This window comes from Nerophis ophidion, linkage group LG04, assembly GCF_033978795.1.
Source record: "Nerophis ophidion isolate RoL-2023_Sa linkage group LG04, RoL_Noph_v1.0, whole genome shotgun sequence".
In the NCBI taxonomy this organism is placed as follows: Eukaryota; Metazoa; Chordata; class Actinopteri; order Syngnathiformes; family Syngnathidae; genus Nerophis; species Nerophis ophidion.
Genome location: NC_084614.1, coordinates 70,276,647 through 70,302,421, shown reverse-complemented (window position 1 = coordinate 70,302,421; position 25,775 = coordinate 70,276,647). Strand labels below are relative to the sequence as shown.

The window sequence follows — 25,775 nt, the reverse complement described above, 5'->3', positions numbered from 1 at the left end:
AGCTTAAGGCTACTTTAGGAATCTATAATATATATATATATATGTATATACACATACAAATAATAATAAATTGTTTTGTTTTTTTAACTTGGGACTTGGGCCTTCGTTTGGGGACCCCTGTTCTACAGCGAATATGCTCACGTAGCAGTAAGCAAAGTTCATCACCATTGAAGCTACAGAAAAATCAAAAATACTTTTTGTAAGGTTTATTTATTTACTTTATTTTTTATTTGTAAGGTTTAATAATATAATTTTTTGTTTTGTTTTAATTCCTGTTCAATGGTTGGAAAATACTACAATAGCAGACCTTTATTATTATTATTATCACTGACTGCCAGTGCCACAGTCGAAATAAAACAACAGCTTTGACTGTCTTTTGCCTTTTATTGTGGTCTCAAATGCACAGAACAGACAAAGAAAGCACAGCGTTACAATATCTATTGTTTACCTTTCGGGCTTCATCGAAGAACAGAGAAGAATATCAAGGCGGTTAAAGTGAAGATACAATCATGCAGACCGAAGAAGCAACCCACGAATAATCGTCTATCTACTACAGCACACTCGTCTGTACTCTTATTTTGAAAGGCCCGACGAACGCGCGTGGGCGCACGGCGTAGATTTAGAAGCCAGCCGCTGTTTCGAAAAGCCACGCGGATGCAACAAAGAGACTCCGTGGACACGTGGACGCCAAACTGCGTGTGTTGCAAGCAAAAAGGCTAATTGCGTTAAATGGCAAAACAAAGCGTTGAGATAAGAAAGCGCCGTCTTTGACAGTTAATTACTTTTTTTTTTTTTTTTTTGACAACAGTGCTTAATAGAAAATAATTGTTTCGGTCATTTGTTTTCAAATCAAATGTGACAGCAACGTAATCAACGACACAGGCTGGTTTCAATTTCTAATTAAGGATTTTTAGTTAGTTTCGATGTTTACAATGTAGTTTTAATGTGACTTTTTAAATCGTATCAATATTAGTTTAGCTTGATTTTTTTTAATGTATTGTTTACATTACATTAGCTTTAAATAAGTAAATTAACCCACCATAATTTCTTTAGTATTTTTGATTTAGTTTAGCTTATTGGAGCTTAATTTTGTAAAAGTAAATCAGGTTTGATTTATTAAACACATTTTAATTTTAAATAAATAACAGAAATTGAAATACATCTTTAATAATTTTTCAATACATGAATCCATTTACCAAATTTTATCGTTATTTATTTATTTATTGAAATTTAATATTAATAATCTGATGTATCTATTGATTGTCTATATTTAAAAATGATGAATAATAATACATAAAAATGTAAATAAAATAAGAAAAAACTGAACTTTGTATAATAATACACTATTAATTTTAAAACATAACTTTTTTTTCTTTCTTTGAGAAACAAGTTTTTTTTTAAACTTGTTTTTACAGTATTTTGTAGTACTTTTGCTTTTTTGGTGCATTGACTGACTGGTCAACACCATCAACACCTCGCTTCTCATTACATGAATTATTACTTCTTTTTTTTTTTCAATTGTAAACATTGCGTTAAGAGAACACCAAAAAAATAAAGAAATAAAAAAAAAAAACACGGCAGGCACGCGTGGCGCAAAAATAAACAAACAAACAAAACAAAAAAAGAATAAAATAATGTGAATTATTGCTTTGGCTGACAGCGGACAAAGTGTCACATTCGATGGATTAAAATAGGAAAACAATCGTGAGCGTGTGAGAAACATTCTAAAGAAAGTAGAAACACTGCATTCTAATACGTCTTATACTTCAACTATTTGTATAGAAATGAATATACATTAGAGTAGTCAGTGTACAGCTTGTACAGCAGTATAGTTTCTACTATCAACATGTCAACAGATGTTGGAATTCGTGTCTTAATTCATTTTTTCCCACAATGAACCGCAACTCTCCTCAGTGTTTGGCAGCACTCATGCAGCCTGAGGCTAGTACCGCCATAGTCAGTGTACAGCTTGTACAGCAGTATAGTTTCTACTATCAACATACAGCTAAAAGTGTCTGAAAAGCTGGCAACACATAAGTAGCAAAGTAATTATGCGGTCAGGGGCTGCATGAGTGCTGCCGGGACACGAAGGAGGCTGCGGCTCATTAAGGGAAAACACGATATGTCAGCAAAGCTGGAATTCGTGTTTTAATTCATGTTTTCCAGAAATGAACCACAACTCTCCTCGGTGTCCAGCAGCACTCGTGCAGCCTCAAACCGTGACGCTACCACCGCCATAGTCGGTGTACAGCTTGTACAGCGGTATAGTATCCACGAACAACACAGCCAATTTTGTCTGAATAGCTGGAAAAACGTGTCGTAGCAAGATAATTCACAATTGAGTGGTCAGGGGGCTGCACGAGTGCTACCAGGCCTCGAGAGACGCTGCCTGTTTATTTTCTTCAGCATTGTAGTTTTTTTTTTTTACTGTCAACATTAAGCCAGTATTGTCTGGATAGCTGGTTGCGTCTCATTAAGTGAAAACACATAATTGATGTTTTGCCAAAATGAACCGCAACTCTCCTCGGTGTCCAGCAGCACTCGTGCAGCCTCAGATCATGACGCTACCACCGCCATAGTCGGTGTAAAGCTTGTACAGCGGTATAGTATCCACGAGGAACACAGCCAATTTTGTCTGAATAGCTGGAAAAACGTGTCGTAGCAAGATAATTGAGTGCTCAGGGGCTGCACGAGTGCTGCCGGGCCTCGAGAGACGCTGCCTGTTAATTTTCTCATGCATTGTAGTTTTTTTTTTTACTGTCAACATTAAGCCAGTATTGTCTGGATAGCTGGTTGCGTCTCATTAAGGGAAAACACATAATTGAGGTTTTCCCGAAATGAACCACAAATCTCCTCGGTGTCCAGCAGCACTCGTGCAGCCTCAGACCGTGACGCTATCACCGCCATAGTCCGTGTACAGCGGTACAGTTTTACCATTAACACACAACCAATTTTGTGTGAATGGCTGGCAACACACCTACTGTACACAGGAAGGTGATTGAGTGATCAGGAGCTGCATGAGTGCTGCCGGGCCTCGAGACGGGCTACGGTTCATTAAGGCAAAACAAAATATGTCAGCAGATTCTGGAATACGATGCTTGCACTGCCGTGCTTGACTGAAGGAAAGACACATCTCTCCGGCCACTCACTTGTTACAGGGATGGGAATGAAGATTTACAAAACTAGCTGAAATTTTTTTAATTCTAAAACACCGCTTTGAAATCTATGTTAGCTTAGGATGCATTTCCTGCTATTTTGAATCAAAATCTAACAATATTCTCCTGACCAAAATTTCTAATTTTTTAGCAAATATTTTCATAAAAATGTATCATTTGATGAAATTTATGTATACAAGTTTACACATATATCAAATTCCTGCACACTTTTGGATTATAGACAAAAATAGTCCTACAAATGGGGGGATTAACCAGAATTCTTCTCCGTAAACTCACTTTACTCAGATGCCTTGTCGATTTCGCGTGGTCAAAGAGTGCCACCTTTCCCCGAGATCCATAGTTCACAATGTCCTTGCAATATAAGCACTGAGCACGTCTCGGTTCATCGCACTTTGCAATGAAATCGCTGATCAGTTCGTCTACTTCGACGATATTGGGGTCTGGGGGACGAAGTTCCCCCAGCCAGGTCCAGGGTGGTGCCCTGGTTTTTCACCAATTTAACATGCTAAAATTAACAAAGACAGCACCATTTGAAGAAAATATTTTAGTGTTTAAAGACATGAAAACATCATTAATAGAACATACATACCCCAATTATCCTAATGAATCCCTGTATATGGTTCAGTCCCAACAGTATTTAGTCACTAATATTTACGTCTTGTGTTCATTTCACATCCACAGGTGTCACATTGATCAGGGTTATTATCTACAGTTTATTTACAGTATTACCACATTACTTCAGTTCACTTCACACATTTACTTGCTCGGAGAGCCCTAACATGAGCTTTCCTTGCAAATTTCTGAGCAGCCTGCATTTTCCTTTTGGTCTCTGCTTTTGTAGCTTCTTTTTTGGATTTCACTGCCAACTTCTGCCTCTAGTATTATATGCAAATTTATTTCAAATAAATTGTTAACTGGAATCAGTAATGCGACTCTTTGAATTTCTGTAATTTCATAATATATTTTCACATGGCTTTTTATTTTTTAGCAAAAGCCATTTATATTTTGCAAAGCAATTGGTTAATATTCAAAACAAATATGCGTATTTCGCAAGCAAATGTTTTTTTTTAACTTACCTCATTATTAACTACCCTGTCTGCGACTGAAGTGGGTTGTTTGGGTGGATCTTTCCTCTCGATGTCTACGGCAGTTGTCGATGTAAACAAAGGATGAAGTCCGTAAGGTTTGCTCACTTTCGGTTGACATCCAAAAGTACCAACTAGTAAAAAGTTTGTTTTCCTTGCTTCAAGTTGTTTCATATGTTTTTGCCGTTTCGCATGTACTTCCAAAGCCTTGAAACCTCGTGATCCATAGTCAATATTATCATGACACCAAGTGCACAAAACTTTTCCCGGACGATCGATTTTCCGAACAAAGTCGTAACTTCCTTCTTCCCAACAGTATCAGTCATTTCCCTTTCCATCCAGTCCCACCGAAACTTATTTTTGACATGTTTATCAATTTCTTTTGCTCGTGAAGCGTCCTTTCTCTCGAGAACCGACATCGTTTACATTTGGAAAATGGCGGTAATGACGTCATCATTCATAACAGATGTCCTGATTGGTCACAAGGAACATATCGACCGATCAACTACGGCGTACTGGTCGAGACTTTTTTTCCCTCCGAGATTAAAAAAGACGGAATTCCGACTTTAGACGGAAAAATCCCATGCCTGGCAGAGACAAAAACCACAAGTACCTAACCCCCCCTATAATTTTCTCCCCGGATTTAAACGATTCACAGAAATGATCCTGGCGGCGCCGAAATCGGCGGAATTACGCGGATCCGCGGAAAATTCCCATCCCTGTTGTTACCAGCGCTGATTGCAAATCTAAACTGCTGCAAAAGCTGCACACTGACTACTCTAAAATGTACACACTTCTATAGTATCGTTCACAGGACTGTAAGTACATCTATTCTCCACATTCAAATACGATATTTGACAGAACGTCAAAACTTTTTTTTTTTTTTTTTTTTTTATTGCCGAGAGCATAATTTTTGGCGTGTGGAAAACGCAAAAGGAGCGTAAAAGCGTGTGTAATACAATCAAGATAAACGTGTGATGGTGGGACAATCGTGTGTGTGTGTGTTTAGCTGCTGGCAGTGATACGGTGATGACGTTAGCTCACGTTTCTATTAACAACGGGCCTACCGGACATCCGGGATGGGTGTGGGGTGCATGGAGGGCGTCTCCGGTGAGTGTTTACAGATTGACCAGGTGGAGGTCAGAAGCGGAGAAGTGGGGACACAGAGCGGCGTCCGGGTTCTTCAGCTTCCGCAGGATCTTCCGGTGGAACTTGGAGCGCACCCGGTTGAACTCCATGATGTCACTGGGGTCCTCCTCGATCCAGAAGCGCTGGAACTCCTGCATCAAGTAACCTGCACAAACACACACACATACTGGTTTTCATTTGGCATGGGAACCAAGTTTTTTGATCATGACTTGTGGGGACCACCCTTTCTACAGGTTGTGGAGGCATTAAAAAAAATGAGGTGAAATGGCCACTGCCCAGTTAGCTCATACACGTCTTTAAATCTCCGGACTGATGAAGTAATGTGCTGTTCAGACTTAATGGGGACCCTAGGGAAAAAAAAGAGTTAATATGGTTCATGGGGACCAAATATAAATCATTTTGCATAATTCACACAAATTTGTACGTGACTACTGAAGCCAAAGCTAAAAATGACTTAAGCATTTTCAGAATGGATCTTACCATCATTTATATATATATTTTTGTCCCCATACCGTCAGAGGTCCCCTAAAGGCGACTGTGTAAACAGAGCGAAGTCCCCATTAAGTCAGCATTGCCAAAACATACACACACAAGTTATCATTTAGAATGGGGACCAAGTTTTTGACCATGACTTGTCGGGACCACCCCTTCTGCAAATTAGGTAACTTCCCAATTAGCTCATACACGTTTTTAAATCTCTGGATTGATGAAGTGATGTGCTGTTCAGACTTACTGGGGACCCTGGGTAAAAAAAGAGTTAATATGGTTCATGGGGACCAAATTTAAATCCATCCATTTTCTACCGCTTATTCCCTTTCGGGGTCGCGGGGGGCGCTGGCGCCTATCTCAGCTACAATTGCATAATTCACACAAATTTGTACGTGACTACTGAAGCCAAAGCTAAAAATGACTTAAGCATTTTCAGAATGGATCTTACCATCATTTATATATATATTTTCCCCCATACTGTCAGAAGTCCCCAAAAGGCAACTGTGTAAACAGAGCGAAGTCCGCATTAAGTCAGCATTGACAGAACACACACACACACACACACACTGGTTATCAACACACACTGGTTATCATTTAGAATGGGGACCAAGTTTTTGACCATGACTTGTCGGGACCACCCCTTCTACAAATTAGGTAACTTCCCAATTAGTTCATACACGTCTTCAAATCTCTGGATTGATGAAGTAATGTGCTGTTCAGACTTACTGAGGACCCTGGGGAAAAAAAGAGTTAATATGGTTCATGGGGACCAAATTTAAATCATTTTGCATAATTCACACAAATTTGTACGTGACTACTGAAGCCAAAGCTAAAAATGACTTATGCATTGTCAGAATGAGTCTTACCATAATTTATTTATATATTTTTGTCCCCATACCATCAGAGGTCCCCTAAAGGCGACTGTGTAAACAGAGCGAAGTCCCCATTAAGTCAGCATTGCCAGAACACACACACACACACACACACACTGGTTATCAATTAGAATGGGGACCAAGTTTTTGACCATGACTTGTTGGGACCACCCCTTCTACAAATTAGGTAACTTCCCAATTAGTTCATACACGTCTTCAAATCTCTGGATTGATGAAGTAATGTGCTGTTCAGACTTACTGAGGACCCTGGGGAAAAAAAGAGTTAATATGGTTCATGGGGACCAAATTTAAATCATTTTGCATAATTCGCACAAATTTGTACGTGACTACTGAAGCCAAAGCTAAAAATTACTTAAGCATTTTCAGAATGGATCTTACCATCATTTATATATATATTTTCCCCCATACTGTCAGAGGTCCCCTAAAGGCAACTGTGTAAACAGAGCGACGTCCCCATTAAGTCAGCATTGCCAAAACATACACACACACGTTATCATTTAGAATGGGGACCAAGTTTTTGACCATGACTTGTCGGGACCACCCCTTCTGCAAATTAGGTAACTTCCCAATTAGCTCATACACGTCTTTAAATCGGGCTTCACGGTGGCAGAGGGGTTAGTGCGTCTGCCTCACAATACGAAGTTCCTGCAGTCCTGGGTTCAAATCCAGGCTCAGGATCTTTCTGTGTGGAGTTTGCATGTTCTCCCCGTGAATGCGTGGGTTCCCTCCGGGTACTCCGGCTTCCTCCCACTTCCAAAGACATGCACCTGGGGATAGGTTGATTGGCAACACTAAATTGGCCCTAGTGTGTGAATGTGAGTGTGAATGTTGTCTGTCTATCTGTGTTGGCCCTGCGATGAGGTGGCGACTAGTCCAGGGTGTACCCTGCCTTCCGCCCGATTGTAGCTGAGATAGGAGCCAGCGCCCCCCGCGACCCCAAAAGGGAATAAGCGGTACAAAATGGATGGATGGATGGACGTCTTTAAATCTCTGGATTGATGAAGTAATGTGCTGTTCAGACTTACTGGAGACCCTGGGTAAAAAAAGAGTTAATATGGTTCATGGGGACCAAATTTAAATCCATCCATTTTCTACCGCTTATTCCCTTTCGGGCGTCGCGGGGGGCGCTGGCGCCTATCTCAGCTACAATCGCATAATTCACACAAATTTGTACGTGACTACAGAAGCCAAAGCTAAAAATGACTTAAGCATTTTCAGAATGGATCTTACCATCATTTATATATATATTTTCCCCCATACTGTCAGAAGTCTCCTAAAGGCAACTGTGTAAACAGAGCGAAGTCCGCATTAAGTCAGCATTGACAGAACACACACACACACACACACACACACTGGTTATCAACACACACTGGTTATCATTTAGAATGGGGACCAAGTTTTTGACCATGACTTGTCAGGACCACCCCTTCTACAAATTAGGTAACTTCCCAATTAGTTCATACACATCTTCAAATCTCCGGATTGATGAAGTAATGTGCTGTTCAGACTTACTGAGGACCCTGGGGAAAAAAAGAGTTAATATGGTTCATGGGGAACAAATTTAAATCATTTTGCATAATCCACACAAATTTGTACGTGACTACTGAAGCCAAAGCTAAAAATGACTTAGGCATTTTCAGAATGGATCTTACCATCATTTATATATATTTTTGTCCCCAAACCGTCAGAGGTCCCCTAAAGGCAACTGTGTAAACAGAGCGAAGTCCCCATTAAGTCAGCATTGCCAGAACACACACACACACACACACACACACACACACACACACACACACACACACACACACACACACACCGGTTATCATTTAGAATGGGGACCAAGTTTTTGATCATGACTTGTCGGGACCACCCCTTCTACAAATTAGGTAACTTCCCAATTAAATCTCTGGATTGATGAAGTAATGTGCTGTTCAGACTTACTGGGGATAATGGGGAAAAAAAGAGTTAATATGATTCATGGGGACCAAATTTAAATCATTTTGCATAATTCACACAAGTTAGTACGTGACTACTGAGGAACATTAAAAAAAAAAAAGTTCAAATGAAATATGACATGATCCTCAGCACTACAGCGGTCATCTTATAGGAAGTTTCACCACTTAAATGTACCAGCTTCAGCCCGATGAGGGGGCTGCTGTGCAAATGTCTCACACTCAAACTAACCAGTAAACATGTTTGATGGGCCAAATCTTAAAAATGACTTAGGCATCTTCAGAATGGATCTGACTATCATTTTAAAAGGTTTCCCTTTAGGGTACCTGTTTTTTCATCCCCATACCGCCAAAGGTCCCCTAAAGGTGACTGTGTAAACAGGGCGAAGTCCCCATTAAGTAAGCATTGCCAGAAAAAACACACACACACACACACTGGTTTTCAATTAGAATGGGAACCAAGTTTTTTGTTCATGACTTGCGGGGACCACCCTTCCTACAGGTTGTGGAGGCATAAAAAAAAATTAGGTAACTGCCACTGCCCAGTTAGCTCATACACCTCTTTAAATTTCTGTGCTGATGAAGTAATGTGGTGTTCAGACTTACTGGGGACCCTGGGGAAAAACAGTTAATAAGGTTCATGGGGACCAAATTTAAATCTTTTTGCATAATTCACACAAATGTGTACGTGCTTACTGAGGACCATTAAAAAAAAATTGTTCAAATTAAATATTAGATTAGATTAGATGGATTAGACAGTACTTTATTTATTCCTTCGGGAGAGTTCCTTCAGGAAAATTAACATTTTCAGCCCAATCCCATTCAAGATCAGACAAACATTACAGGGAGACAAACCAGGATCGCTGACGGGTCTGCCGGCTTCCAGCGCCCCTTACAAAAAAGGTGAGATACAGGTAAACAAATAAAAATAAAAAAATCGGTCTAAGCCTGAGCCCTGGAGAGGGGTCCAGACTGAGGCCAAGGGAAAAAAACAACAACAACTCAGAGCCATAGTACACATCCCTCTCACGTGTGTGTAAGAGGGAAACATCAAACATCAAAGAACACAAAAGACAATAAAACATCAAAGCAGCGGATACAACCGGACACTTCTACATACAGCTATGAATAAAAAGTAAAAGACACATATACACTGTGGTGGCCTCTGCGGTGTTCGACGCCATCGTCCGCTGGGGTGGAGGGAGCATGAAGTGGACATATGACATGATCCTCAGCACTAAAGCGGTCATCTTATAGGAAGTTTCACCACTTAAATGTACCAGCTACAGCCCGATGAGGGGGCTGCTGTGCAAATGTCTCACACTCAAACTAACCAGTAAAAATGTTTGATGGGCCAAATCGTAAAAATGACTTAGGCATCTTCAGAATGGATCTGACTATCATTTCAAAAGGCTTCCCTTTAGGGGACCTGTTTTTTGGTCCCCATACCGTCAGAGGTCCCCTAAAGGTGACTGGTTTCCCTTTAGGGGAACTGGTTTTTGGTCCCCATACCATCAGAGGTCCCCTAAAGCTGACTGGTTTCCCTTTAGGGGACCTGGTTTTTGGTCCCCATACCGTCAGAGGTCCCCTAAAGGTGACTGGTTTCCCTTTAGGGGACCTGGTTTTTGGTCCCCATACCGTCAGCGGTCCCCTAAAGGTGACTGTGTAAACAGAGCGAAGTTCTGTTAAGCCCATTAAGTAAGCATTGCAAGAACACACAAACACACACACGCACGCACGCACGCACACACACACACACACACGAGGGCGTTGGAGCTTTGTTTGCATTTTCAGTAATAGGCAGCTGACTTACAGAAGGTCTGCTGGAAGTGCTGCAAGACGGGTAATTCGGGGGCCACGTTGTACAAGTGGGTCTTCAGGGCGCCGCTCACCAGGAGCGAGTAGGCCAGGTCGGTGATGTTGATGCCCACAATGGCGAACGAATAGCTGGAAGATGTCAACAAAGTCAACATTTAACTTGAAGGCTTGGAATGAAGACCGTTTCAACTAGAGATGTCCGATAATGGCTTTTTTTTTGCCAATATTCCGATATTTTCCAACTCTTGATTACAGATTCCGATATCAACCGATACCGATATATACAGTCGTGGAATTAACACATTATTATGCCTAATTTTGTTGTGATGCCCCGCTGGATGCATTAGAAAATGTGACAAGGTTTTCCAAAATAAATCAACTTAACTTGTGAAAAAAAATGTCAACATGGCACTGCCATATTTTTTATTGAAGTCACAAAGTGCAATTTTTTTTTTTTAACATGCCTCAAAACTGCAACTTTGAATTTGGGACATGCCCTGTGAGAGCATGAGGAGGTTGAGGTGGGGGTAGGTGCACTTACAGCCGGAAGAGTTAGTGCTGCAAGGGGTTCTGGGTATTTGTTCTGTTGTGTTTATGTTGTGTTACGGTGCGGATGTTCTCCCGAAATGTGTTTGTCATTCTTGTTTGGTGTGGGTTCACAGTATGGCGCATATTTGTAATGGTGTTGAACTTGTTTGTACGGCCACCCTCAGTGTGACCTATTGACCAAGTATGCTTGCATTCACTTGTGTGTGTGAAAAGCCGTAGATATTATATGACTGGTCCGGCACGCAAAGGAAGTCCATTGAAGGTTTATTGGCGCTCTATACTTCTCCCTACATCTGTGTACCAGTCCGTACAGTGGCGTTTTAAAAGTCATACATTTTACTTTTTGAAATGGATACAGATAATTTCCGATATTACATTTTAAAGCATTTATCAGCCGATAATATCGGCAGTGTCATGTTTTGTGGTCACGTTTTGTTTCGTTATGTTCTGTTTGGGTTTTGGACTCTTTGTGCACTATTGTTTGTTTTGTCACCATGATGACCAATTAGTTCACCTGATTCATTTGGACTCACGCACCTGTTTTGTTTTGGACTTACACACCTGTGTTAATCATGTCACCATTATTTAAGCCTGTAGTTGCCAGGTAGTCGGCGACATCACTCCTGATACCCCTAACATTACTCATGCTCCACTCTTGATTCACCCTAAATATTCTTGATATCAAAGTTCATGCGGTTCTGCTCACGTCACCGTATGTGTAGTTTTGTTTCATGTCCATAGTTCCGCCTTTGTTTTTCTTAGCAAAGTTTGTTCTCCGCCCTGTGCGCGCCTTTTGTTTGGTACTTTTTGAGTGCTTCATTAAATCATGTCATAACCTTCACGTCGTGTTCAGTCAAGTCAAAAGCCTCGCAGTAAGCTGCTCCTAAATCCAAGTCATGACAGGTAGTCCGATATTATCGGACATCTCTCGTTTCAACTTTATTCTTGAAAAATATATTTTTAAATCCCCATTATATTTAGACTTTATTCATAGAAAATGTAAAAAAAAAAAAAGTACGGTAAAATTACATAATTTTTCCTTTATATTGCAACACTATTTTATTAGTTATTCGTTAGTTTATTGACTGCAACGATTCGAATTCGGCAGCTGAAATTTCTCGGACAGATTATTAGAAAAGACAGCTTGGAAAAACTGATTTTAACAGGAAAACGAGTAGGAAAGAAAGACCCAATCCTGTTACCCAATTGCTTTGTCAAGGTTCCGCTGTGCCCATTCAGCCTTGTTTGCCTCACTGTGAAAAAAAAACACACACGCACACACACACACACACACGAACACACACACACACCACGTTAAAAAACATCCACGTGTGGTTTACATGTGAGCACATTAATTCGGACAAAACCTTGTATTGTGTAAATTCACTAATACATTTAAACAGTACACATCTTCTATCTAAAATATTTTAATAAACAGGTCATTTTTAATCTTTTAATTGTTTTCAATATATGCTGTAAAAAAGTTTAAAAAATATATGCATTCTCCTATTTTTATTTATTCAATAATGTTAATTTGTTCTGCCATTAAAAAGGACTATAAACATCACACACACAAAAAAATAATAATACATTTAAAAAACATTTATTAAAAAATAAAAATAATATAAATTAAACATTACATTCGATTAAAAATGATGGTATCACATTAAAATGTGGATGTGTATTTTTACAAGGTAGCCAATCAGAGTCCATTTTGATGGATGAAGGGTTTACCGTATTTTTCGGATAATAAGTCGCAGTTTTTTTCATACTTTGGCCGGGGGCGCGACTTATACTATGGAGCGACTAATGTGTGAAATTATTAAAACATTACCGTAAAATATCAAATAATATTATTTAACCATGCAACTTTTCTGGATGTCATAGGATGGATCGACAAAGCATGGGTTTTAGTGACAACCAAAACCATCGTGTCCGGATTCAGAAAGGCTGGAATAATTGGAACTGCAACTGACGATGTCTCTGACGGAAGGGACGTACCGATAGAAGAGGAAGCAGCGCGTTGTCGAACTTTGGAGTTGGCAGAATTGTTTAGAAGCGACACAGAGGAAGAAGATTTCATCGGATTTATCGATTAGTTGTGACAGATTGTTTGGTAAACGTATAGCATGTTCTATATGTTATAGTTATTTGAATGACTCTTACCATAATATGTTACGTTAACATACCAGGCACCTTCTCAGTTGGTTATTTATGCCTCATATAACGTACACTTATTCAGCCTGTTGTTCACTATTCTTTATTTATTTTATATTGCCTTTCAAATGTCTATTCGTGGTGTTGGATTTTATAAAATAAATTTCCCCCCAAAAATGCGACATATACTCTAGTGCAGGGTTGTCAAACTCAAATACAGAGTGAGCCAAAATTTAAAACTGAACAAAGCCGCGGGCCAAGGTAGAACAAATTAATCTTTTAATAGGGACCCAAACAAGTTTTGCAATTAATATTGAACAACTAAAGCTTAGATCACTTTATAGTGAAATGCAAAATCGAGTTACAAATAATAATAATAATAATAATAAAGAAATATCAATGGCATATCAAATAAAATAAAATCAAAAATTGAATGCCTCATTTCTATCTGCAGCCTTAAGAGGTAAATATCAAAACAAACTTTTTACACAGGCTAATAAAAAATGTGAAAATTAAGTAACTATAATGAGTAATCAAACATTTAAGCTTTGAAGTAGCGGGGTGTGTATATTGTAGCGTCCCGGAAGAGTTAGCTCTGCAAGGGGTTCTGGGTATTTGTTCTCTTGTGTTTATGTTGTGTTACGGTATGGATGTTCTCCTGAAATGTGTTTGTCATTCCTGTTTGGTGTGGGTTCACAGTGTGGCGCATATTCGTAACAGTTTTAAATTTGTTTATACGGCCACCCTCAGTGTGACCTGTATGGCTGTTGAGCAAGTATGCTTGGCATTCACTTATGTGTGTAACAGGTTCATATATTATGTGAAAAGGCCGGCACGCTGTTTGTATGGAGGAAAAGCGGACGTGACGACGGGTAATAGGGAACGCTAAAGGCAGTGCCTTCAAGGTTGTCCGGGTGGAAATCGAGAGAAATTCGGAAGAATGGTTGCCCGGGAGTTTTTCGGGAGGGGCACTGAACTTTGGGAGTCTCCCGGGAAAATCGGGAGGGTTGGCAAATATGAGTATTAGCGGTTTATGCGGACACAGCTGTATAATAGCGGCACGCGGGCCAGAGTTTGACACCCATGCTGTTGAGCGACTTAAATACAAACACTGTTTCCATATGAGTTGGGAAATTGTGTTGTCCATCTTAGATGATCTCAGGCCCAGAGAAGCCGGCGGCGTTTCTGGATGTTGTTGATAAATGGCTTTCGCTTTGCATAGTAGAGCTTTAACTTGCATTTAGAGATGTAGCGACCTACTGTATATAGTAACACTGCTTTTTGCAGATGATTTGGTCCTGATGGCTTGATCTGACCGGAATGAGAATCAGCACCTCCAAGTCCGAGTCCATAGTTCTCGCCCGGAAAAGGGTGGAATGCCATCTCCGGGTTGGGGAGGAGACCCTGCCCCAAGTGGAGGAGTTCAAGTACCTAGGAGTCTTGTTCACGAGTGGGGGAAGAGTGGATCGTGAGATCGACAGGCGGATCGGTGCGGCGTCTTCAGTAATGCGGACGTTGTACCGATCCGTTGTGGTGAAGAAGGAGCTGAGCCGGAAGGCAAAGCTCTCAATTTACCGGTCGATCTACGTTCCCATCCTCACCTATGGTCATGAGTTTTGGGTTGTGACCGAAAGGATAAGATCACGGGTACAAGCGGCCGAAATGAGTTTCCTCCGCTGTGTGGCGGGGCTCTCCCTTAGAGATAGGGCGAGAAGCTCTGTCATCTGGGAAAGTAAAGCCGCTGCTCCTCCACATCGAGAGGAGCCAGATGAGGTGGTTCGGGCATCTGGTCAGGATGCCACCCGAACGCCTCCCTAGGGAGGTGTTTAGGGCACGTCCAACCGGTAGGAGGCCACGGGGAAGACCCAGGACACGTTGGGAAGACTATGTCTCCCGGCTGGCCTGGGAACGCCTCGGGATCCCCCGGGAAGAGCTAGACGAAGTGGCTGGGGAGAGGGAAGTCTGGGTTTCCCTGCTTAGGCTGTTGCCTTGCGACCCGACCTCGGATAAGCGGCAAAAGATGGATGGATGGATGGATGGTTTTCTGAAGTGTTCCTGAGCCCATGTGGTGATATCCTTTAGAGATTGATGTCTGTTTTTGATACAGTGCCGTCTGAGGGATCGAAGGTCACGGTCATTCAATTTTGGTTTCCGGCCATGCCACTTACGTTGAGTGATTTCTCCAGATTCTCTGAACCTTTTAATGATATTATGGACCGTAGATGTTGAAGTCCCTAAATTTCTTGCAATTGCACTTTGAGAAACGTTGTTCTTAAACTGTTTGACTATTTGCTCACGCAGTTGTGGACAAAGGGGTGTACCTCGCCCCATCCTTTCTTGTGAAAGACTGAGCATTTTTTGGGAAGCTGTTTTTATACCCAATCATGGCACCCACCTGTTCCCAATTAGCCTGCACACCTGTGGGGTGTTCCAAATCAGTGTTTGATGAGCATTCCTCAACTTCATCAGTATTCATTGCCACCTTTCCCAACTTCTTTGTCACGTGTTGCTGGCATCAAATTCTAAAGTCAATGATTATTTGCAATCAGTTTGAACATCAAATATCTAGAAGCATTTAAGTCTCACCTTAAAACTCATCTGTCTACTCTAGCCTTTAAATAGACCTCCTTTTTAGACCAGTTGATCTGCCGCTTCTTTTCTTTTTTCTCCTATGTCCCCCCTCCCTTGTGGAGGGGGTCCGGTCCAATGACCATGGATGAAGTACTGGCTGTCCAGAGTCGAGACCCAGGATGGACCGCTCGTCGGGACCCAGGATGAACCGCTCGCCTGTGTATCGGTTGGGGACATCTCTACCATGTGGATCCGACTCCGCTTGGGATGGTTTCCTGTGGACGGGACTCTCGCTGCTGTGTTGGAGCCACTATGGATTGAACTTTCACAGTATCATGTTGGACCCGCTCGACATCCATTGCTTTCGGTCCCCTAGAGGGGGGGGGGGTTGCCCACATCTGAGGTCCTCTCCAAGGTTTCTCATAGTCAGCATTGTCACTGGCGTCCCACTGGATGTGAATTCTCCCTGCCCACTGGGTGTGAGTTTTCCTTGCCCTTTTGTGGGTTCTTCGGAGGATGTCGTAGTCGTAATGGTTTGTACAGTCCTTTGAGACATTTGTGATTTAGGGCTATATAAATAAACATTGATTGATTGATTGATTGATTGTCTTTGTTGTGCATTCAACTGAATATGGGTTGAAAAGGATTTGCAAATCATTGTATTCCGTTTATATTTACATCTAACACAATTTCCCAACTCATATGGAAACGGGGTTTGTATGTTTTTTTTCCTTCTTTACTATGCGACTTATACTCCGGAGCGACTTATAATCTGAAAAATACGGTACTTTAAATGGCTGTGTTGAATGTGTGCAACAACCACAGAGCGCCGCATGAAGAGTGTGCTCCAGTGCATCTTTTAAAAATAGAGCGGGCGAGTGAACGTGAAATGGGGTACCTTTGCCTCCCGTGTGCGCTCCTGCAGGGGGCATGAACGACACAGAGAGAAGCGTGGATCGAAACACAGGTGAAGGAGGAGGAGACAGAAGAAGCTCACTGAGATGCTGACGGCAAACCAAACGAGAGAATGAAGCAGTGGATGACATCAAGCTGTTGGAGTAACGACTAGAAATAGACTGTATGGACAAAATTAGTATGAGTATAAACACGCCTAGTTTTTGTCCATATAGTATATGTGGTGAAGTGGCATGTGAGCATGAGTGAGGTAGTTTTTAGCAGTGAAACACCCGACACGATGCAGCAAAGGCAAAACAGTCATGACGGAGTCCTCCCACATACTTGTGCTTTGGTTGCAGCGAGTCGTGCAGCATCTGCAGAGCCGTGGTCTTGTCGTGCTCGGCGAAGTACCTGAACGGAGAGAGTCGAGGGTGTTAGCCGAGCGTCTTAGCGTCGTCATCGGAATCTGCGGCCTACAGCAGGTTGTGGAGCCCCAGCAGGCCCATGCCTCGGAAGTCGGTCTTGGGGTCGCTGCCTTGGAAACCAATCTCGCACCACTGTTTGGAGATGCGGCTGGTCAGAGGTGTGTCGGGGCGCAGCTCCTTCCACAGCTGGGACACAACAAAGCACAGCCTGTGGTTAGCTCCACTGATTGACGTGGATAAATATGTCAACACGGTGCGATAACGCCAGGGCGCTGATTGACTAAATGTTTGCGTGTGCTAGAACCAGGGTTGTATGGTAATACCGCAGGGGTCGGCAACCCGCGGCTCTGGAGCCGGATGCGGCTCTTTAGCGCCGTCCTAATGGGTCTCTGGAGCTTTTTCAAAAATATATGAAAAATGGAAATGATAGTTTCTGTAGGAGGACAAACATGACATCCATCCATCCATCCATCTTCTTCCGCTTATCCGAGGTCGGGTCGCGGGGGCAACAGCCTAAGCAGGGAAGCCCAGACTTCCCTTTCCCCAGCCACTTCGTCTAGCTCTTCCCGGGAGATCCCGAGGCGTTCCCAGGCCAGCCGGGAGACATAGTCTTTCCAACGTGTCCTGGGTCTTCCCCGTGGCCTCCTACTGGTTGGACGTGCCCTAAAGACCTCCATAGGGAAGCGTTCGGGTGGCATCCTGACCAGATGCCCGGACCACCTTATCTGGCTCCTCTCGATGTGGAGGAGCAGCGGCTTTACTTTGAGTTCCTCCCGGATGACAGAGCTTCTCACCCTATCTCTAAGGGAGAGCCCCGCCACCCGGCGGAGGAAACTCATTTCAGCCACTTGTACCCGTGATCTTATCCTTTCGGTCATGACCCAAAGCTCCTGACCATAGGTGAGGATGGGAACGTATATCGACCGGTAAATTGAGAGCTTTGCCTTCCGGCTCAGCTCCTTCTTCACCACAGCGGATCAGTACAACGTCCGCATTACTGAAGACGCCGCACCAATCCGCCTGTCGAACTCACGATCCACTCTTCCCTCACTCGTGAACAAGACTCCTAGGTACTTGAACTCCTCCACTTGGGGCAGGGTCTCCTCCCCAACCCGGAGATGGCACTCCACCCTTTTCCGGGAGAGAACCATGGACTCGGATTTGGAGGTGCTGATTCTCATTCCGACCTCCCTAATTGCTATAAAGCACATTGTTTATATTAAACATGCTTCACTGATTCGAGTATTTGGCCAGCGCCGTTTTGTCCTACTAATTTTGGCGGTCCTTGAACTCACCCTAGTTTGTTTACATGTATAACTTTCTCCGACTTTCTAAGACGTGTTTTATGTGACTTCTTCTTCTGTCTCATTTTGTCCACCAAACTTATAATGTTGTGCATGTATAAACAAAGGTGAGTTTTGTTGATTTTATTAACTTATGTGGAGTGCTAATCAATATATTTGGTCACTGCATGACTGCAAGCTAATCGATGCTAACATGCTATTTAGGCTAGCTATATGTACATATGGCATCATTATGCCTAATTTGTAGCTATATTTGAGCTCATTTGTTTTCCTTTAATTCCTCACAATTCAATTTATATCTCATGACACACTATCTTTATATTTGGCTTTTAATTTTTTGCGGGTCCAGACATATTTGTTTTGGTCTTTTTGGTCCAATATGGCTATTTCAACATTTTGGGTTGCCGACCCCTGGTATACCGGTATTAGTATAGTACCGCGATACCAATGAATCATATTCGGTACTATACTGCCTCTGAAACGTACGCCGCCACCCCAAATCCTCCCACCAAGTACAGTAACGTATCTAGTCGATACTACTATGATTAGGTTGATATTTTTTGGCTTTTGTTTTTTTTTAATTTATATTATCTTTATAAACTCAGAAAATATGTCCCTGGACACATGAGGACTTTGAATATGACCAATGTATGATCCTGTAACGACTTGGTATCGGCTTGATACCCAAATTTGTGGTATCATCCAAGACTAATCACATAACAGAAGAATAAGTGATTATTACTGAGGAGGGGGGCGTGGCCTGCGGGCCTGCAGCGAGGCAGGGTATGTCAGGACTGGCCTCGAAGTCAGTGACAGGTGCGTAGATGGCCCAACCGGGCCTTATTATCTAATCACCTGTCTCTTTGTATAAGCAACAAACCGGGAGGAGAGACGTGGTTGGAGTGGGAGCCAGAGAAAGACACACGTACTGAGACACGCTGGACTGAAAAGTCCAAGTCTATATTGCTGGAAAGCAATCCCTACATGGTTGCATGCAAATAAAAACTGTGTTTGATAGGTATATATATATATATATATATATATATATATATGTTGGCCCTGCGATGAGGTGGCAACTTGTCCAGGGTGTACGGGGCCTTCCGCCCGATTGTAGCTGAGATAGGCTCCAGCGCCCCCCCCAAAAGGGAATAAGCGGTAGAAAATGGATATATATATATATATATATATATATATATATATATATATATATAAGCCAGTTTCCATTTGCATACAACCATGTAGGGATATATACTTGACTTTTCAGTCCAGCGTGTTGCTGTACGTGTGTCTTTCTCTGGCTCCCGCTCCAACTAAGTCTCTCCTCCCGGTTTGCTTCTTATACAGAGTGATAAGTGATTAGATAACAAGGCCCAGGTGGGCAATCCACGCACCTGTCACTGACTTCGAGGCCGGTCCTGGCACACCCTGCCTCGCTGCAGGCCCGCAGGCCACACCCCACTCCTCAGTAATAATCAGTTATTCTTCTGTTGTTTGATACTTTAGATTATTAAACATTAATAATTTCTTCTTCCCTGGACAAATGTCTTTATTTTAGTAAAAAAATTCACATTTAGAAACACATATATATATATATATATAAAAATTATTTATGTTTACATTTTTTCTAAGGAGGAACTCTGTTTTTCTGTACAAACTTTTAGATTCACGAACCATGTTCAAAAACTAATAAAGTTTGAAGTTCCACTATAAATGAATTTATGGTGAGACACTGTAATTAAGAGTTATTATTTCTGCACCTTCATCAGCATTTCCTCGTGTTCTGCGTTCTCACAATCGTACGGCTCCCGGCGCAGCTTCTCCACCCGGGCCACCAGAGTCCTGTAGCCCACAATCTGCAGCAGGCTGGCCTGCAGGGAGATGCCCAACCTGAGGGAGGGGCACAGAGGAAGCACTTGTTTGACCAAGAGAAGGGAAGTTCCGGTCAGGGTTTTTATGCTGCTGATACCAATCATCCACGCTCGAAATCGGCCGATACCAACACTCATCACATGTGATACCTTTAAATCTTTCAATGCACTGATGACGAGTTTAACAATATCAACACAATATTTAAACTAGTTCCTTATCATTCTCTTGTATTACTACATACAATTGTTTGGTCCAAAGTAAGTTGATAGAACACAATGAGTAAACAAAAGCTTTAGTACTTTTTAATAGTTTGTTTTTTGCCCCAAAATCCACTTCGGTCATGGGAATAATTATCTGAGTTTTAAACATGAACAAAAACGACAATAAAAAGTTGTTGTTGTTTTTTTAAAGAATATTGATCTTAACACTCTAGAATCAGTCATATGTGGATACTACCTTTGATATCAACATTACCGATCAATTCGCTCTCCCTTGCATGTTCGCCTGGCTACTACACACCAGCTGTTGTAGTTATATTATCCTCCCTCTATTAAAATACTTGTTAATTTCCTGTTAATAACCGCTTAACTTATGTTGTTGTTATGTTGGTCCCAACTACACTTCTTAAACTTTACTAACCAATTATTCTGTTGTTTCAAGCTCGCTTAGCATACCTTCCTTTTCTGTGTCAGCGTGTCAAATGTTTAGCCTCTTCCTGCGGTGATACTACAAATTGTAGAGAATGTAGTTTATTTTCCGCAGAGGAGGATTATTAAAGGGGAACTGCAATTTTTTTTTATTTTGTCTATCATTCCCAGTCCTTGTATGAGACAAGAACAAATGTGTTTTTTATGCATTCTAACTCGTAAATAAACACTAGCAAAAGTCAGCTAACAATTAAGATAATGGAAGTTACTCTATTCCGCCTAGAAAGTGCTCTAAAAAAACAAAGAAAAAAAAACAAAACTCCCATAACCATTTTGTAACTATATATGTAATGTAGTAACATTCATAATAACATTTAATACTTACATATTTTGCTCATTGTAAGCATACGGCGGCGTATTCATTTCAAGACACATTAAAACAACAACAACACTAATAATTATGGCAGACATTAATGAGAGACAACAACAACTACTTTGGGACAAATGATGATGCAGAAACTTATATTTTTGAGCTTGAAGGAGAATGAGCTACAGGTTTTAGAAACTTAATGATAAACAGATCCTGCATATAGCAGTATTGCTAAGTGCTAAACAAGAAATACAAACTACGAACGTATTGAAACTGTCACGACGCGGAGTCGAACCTCCGCTGGCAGACGCCCCTGCTCGTGCTGAGCGCAGCGCGCCCACGCAGCAACACATCTGCAGACAATCACTAATCAGCGCACCTGGTAATGATGAGAAGGAATGGCATAAAGACCAGCGAACCAGAGGAACCTTTGCCAGAACGTCGCTCATCTTCCCAGTTAGCATCACATCTGACATTCCCTCCTCTGTGCTTTGCTCGCCTTCTCTTTGCTCTCTCCGTGTCTCCCATGTTCATGTCCCTTGTGTCTTCTGCAGTGACTTCCCTGTCATCCGTGATCGTGTTTTTCCTCTCGACATCCATCCGAATTCCTGACTGCCTTCCTTGAACCTCGACCCCCTGCTCGGACACGGACTACGCTGCCTCGCTCCTACCCTCGCCCCCTTGCTCGTTTACGGACTGCCTCTTCGCCTTGCCCCACCCCCTTGATTCGACAAAGGATACATCCAACACTCACAGAAAACAGCTCCTGGTAACATTTACACATAGTCTATACCCATTTACTTAGGGTAGCATACACACGCCACGTAATCATCAAAAGTTTAAATAAACCTTGTGAACCACAGTTCTGCCTCCTTGTCGCCTTCTTTCCCTTCTCTGTACATAACAGAAACAATCACTTACTGTACAATGTCTGCTCTCACTGGGATGCCGACTGATGGGATGAATTGGATTCAGATGAAGAATTAATCAGAATTTACCCGGAAGTAAAATAAGATAAATAAAGTATGGCGGCAAACAAGCGTTTTTCGTCATGTCTTTTTCGAGCATCTCCGGGTCTAAGTTGAATGTCAGAATTGATCTACTTTACAGTTTATGGACAAAAAAACGAAACAAGCCTCTTTTTGTGTCTTTCTCGCCATCTGTCATGAATGTCAAAGTTGACTAACTTCTCAGTTTATGTCCACAACCTTCTACTATCCAGGGGAGAGGCATGATTTATAATATAGAATTAACTTTCGCCAGCTCAGAGGCGATGCAGCAGCTCACCGTGCTCAATATATCAATATAGCAGTATAAGGTAGTTAGTTCTTTGTGATCACGGCGCCGATAATAACAATATCGCTAATACTTGGTTAATATTATGGTCATGAGATGTAAATGGAGTATTGTTGGCGGTGTTTGGATGACAAACACTTTTATTGAATTGTGCAAATGACAACTAAAAGTAGCTCTTCTACAATCTTTGATTTTAAGTTGAATTATGATTGTTTTTATTTTATTTGTTTTATTTCATGATTCTATCTGTGTTGGCCCTGTGATGAAGTGGCGACTTGTCCAGGGTGTGCCCAGCCTCCCGCCCGATTGTAGCTGAGATAGGCTCCATCACTCCCCGCTACCCAGTTTAGGGACAAGCAGTACAAAATGGATGAATGGATGGATTTTTTTTTAAATTATGATTATTTCCATGATTTATTTTCGCGCAACTTGTCCAGGGTGTGCCCCGGCTTCCGCCCGTTTGCAGCTGAGATAGGCTCCAGCAACCCCAAACGGGACAAGCGGTAGAAAATGGATGAATGGATTTATTTTTACATTCTCGTAATTTTCTGTAAAGCACTTTGAATTGCCTTGGGTACGAATTGTGCTATAAAAATAAATCTGCCTTGCCTTTTTTAGAGGGTTTTATTGGCGCAAGAGTGTACTCCCTTTAGCTGGGATCCAACTCCTACTTGCCGTATTTTATAAATCGGAGTACATAAAAAAAAGAAAAATATGTGTGTTCCTGTCTTACATAAGGATTGTGAATGATAGGGACAATGTTTTTTAAAGGTGCAGTTCCCATTTCAATTAGTAGCTTCACACTGTGTATGGACATACCCAGTTATTTGCTAGCCGCCTTAGCTCACTCATCTTGGGGACCAAAAATAAAAAAGGATTTTGTGATCGACACTGAAAGGCATAAATCGGCATACTTTTTCACTAAAGTTAGCTTATACTGACCGGTAGCCTAGTATTTTTTTTTTACTTTCACTTCTGCTAAACAAAAGGTGGCTTCTCATGTGTTGTTTTTTTTTTGTCCTGTCCAGCTTCTCAGGCAAATCATATAGTTGATGTAGATGCCCATATATGCTGCACAAATTTACTTTACAAAAAAGAAGTGTGGGATACTTCTCTTGTTGCCTTATTTGTATTTGACTTTATTCAATGTATTTATATTAACATCTCATGTGTTTTTTTTACACGCACTAGCACAGCTTTTAGTGCGTATACAATTAATATTGCTTCAATTGCTTTGCTTTTTTGCGTTCATTGTAACATTTTCTGATCTTTGTATCTGGCACAAGTGTGTGAGGGCTCACTGAGGGTTGGTGTCGTGGTTGATCTTCTTCAAAGCCATGATGTCGTCAACGGTTTTCTCCACTTTGTCCGGATGGGTGCTAAGGGCCGACTGCAGCAACTGCAAAGGAGAAAGTCCTTGTAAGGCAGCTTATTTTTTGATGCAATTTTCATTTAAAAAAAAACATTAAAATGTTTCAACAAAACTGCTACAGATAATCAAATTCTAATTATTTTATAAATCCACACATTTGCAGACATTTACCTCATTTTTGGAGTACCTCAGGGATGACTCTAAAAACAAAGAGTTTGCACAAATTAGGACAAATTACAGAAGACAAAATCTTTGTGCAATGGAGGCCAGCCAGTGTGGCTGTACAAGTGTATGTTGGTAAACCTCACTCCCTGACACCTCCAGAGTTCTCACTCCACATCCAGTGGACAGCCTGGACATTTAGCTCAGGGGTGTCCAGACTTTTTGACTGAGGGACCACATCGGGCTGAAAAAAATTTGGCGTGGCGGCATGTTGAAATGATTTCACTGCGCTTGTTGAGGGACAGTGTTTTGAGGGACGGTGTTTCCGCCACAGACGGAAACACCTCCTAGGTAACACATGAGCCAATCACCAAGCCCATACGCCTGCCTGTACCCACCTACTCTGTGCCCTATACAAACCATTGTATGTGAATGCTTCCATTAAAATCTCCTGATGATTGAGGGAACCCCTCATGAAACAGTTCTGTAGAGATGAAGTAGTCTTGTGATTTTTCCCACACCTACATATTGCGCTCTACCACATAATCCAATCAAGACATACATATATATATATATATATATATATATATATATATATATATATATATATATATATACACATATATGCAGTATATACATATACATATGTATAGAAATACATATACATATATATATACATATACACATATATATATATACACACGTATATATATACATACATATACCTACACACACATATATATATATATATATTTACAAACATATATATATATATATACATACATTTATACATATACACACAAACGTTAGTATATATATATATATATATATATATATATATATATATATATGTATATATATATATATATATATATATATATATATATATATTTACACTAGGGTTGTACGGTATACCGGCACTAGTATAGTATCACAGTACTAATGAATCAAAAATGGTACTATACTCTGCTTGAAAAGTACCGGTTCACTTTTTTTTTTTTCTTTAAACAGGCATGACGTCGCGTCATCACGTCATGACTTTGCTGGTTTTACGAGGAGAGGAGCATGTTCGGCAGTGCACAATCATGGAGTACTTACAAGAAGACAATGTGTGTGGACAGAAAAGGGAGAATGGGCGCATTTTGGCTTAAAAACTAACAATAAAGGAGAAGTTATAACACTGAAACGCCCTCAGAAAGAGGTTCTTTAAGACATGGCTAGCTAGCTAGCAGCGAACACCCATCCGCAGTCGGCGGTGTTTTAGCTACTTCTATATCACTAATCCCAGCCTCCAAGGCGACAAATAAAGTAAGTTTCTTACAAGTATCATCCCTGCAGGACGAGGAATTTTCCCCAGGGTTCAATAAAGTATTTTCTATTCTATTCTAAACATGTTTCACTACACACCGTAGGAGGATACAATAGCTCACCAGCGTCACAATGTAAACAAATCCCATGGGTGGATCCACACCTGACATCCACTGTAATGATACCAAATACAGGAGCGTATCTAGTCGATACAATCATCCAAAACTAATTTAAAGTATCAAACAACAGAAGAAAAAGTGATTAATACATTTTAACAGACGTGTAGATA

The 25,775-nt window shown here is 41.2% G+C and overlaps 1 protein-coding gene across 2 annotated transcripts in view; it reads right to left on the bottom strand.

Moving 5' to 3' along the window:
- Positions 1-364: 364 nt before the first annotated feature.
- The window catches only part of elmod1 (ELMO/CED-12 domain containing 1), a 35,705-nt gene continuing 10,294 nt past the window's right edge, over positions 365-25,775 (bottom strand). The window contains exons 5-13 of one of the 2 annotated variants that reach the window (XM_061898932.1): positions 24,188-24,216; positions 23,946-24,043; positions 20,220-20,349; positions 17,211-17,344; positions 17,076-17,144; positions 16,735-16,755; positions 12,311-12,361; positions 10,555-10,688; positions 365-5,555 (exon numbers count right to left, since the gene is read on the bottom strand). In XM_061898932.1, coding sequence (XP_061754916.1) covers positions 5,380-5,555; positions 10,555-10,688; positions 12,311-12,361; positions 16,735-16,755; positions 17,076-17,144; positions 17,211-17,344; positions 20,220-20,349; positions 23,946-24,043; positions 24,188-24,216 — 842 coding nt within the window. In that variant the 3' untranslated portion in view covers positions 365-5,379. The remainder of the gene's footprint in view (positions 5,556-10,554; positions 10,689-12,310; positions 12,362-16,734; positions 16,756-17,075; positions 17,145-17,210; positions 17,345-20,219; positions 20,350-23,945; positions 24,044-24,187; positions 24,217-25,775) is intronic. The other variant, XM_061898933.1, reaches the window with a different exon arrangement.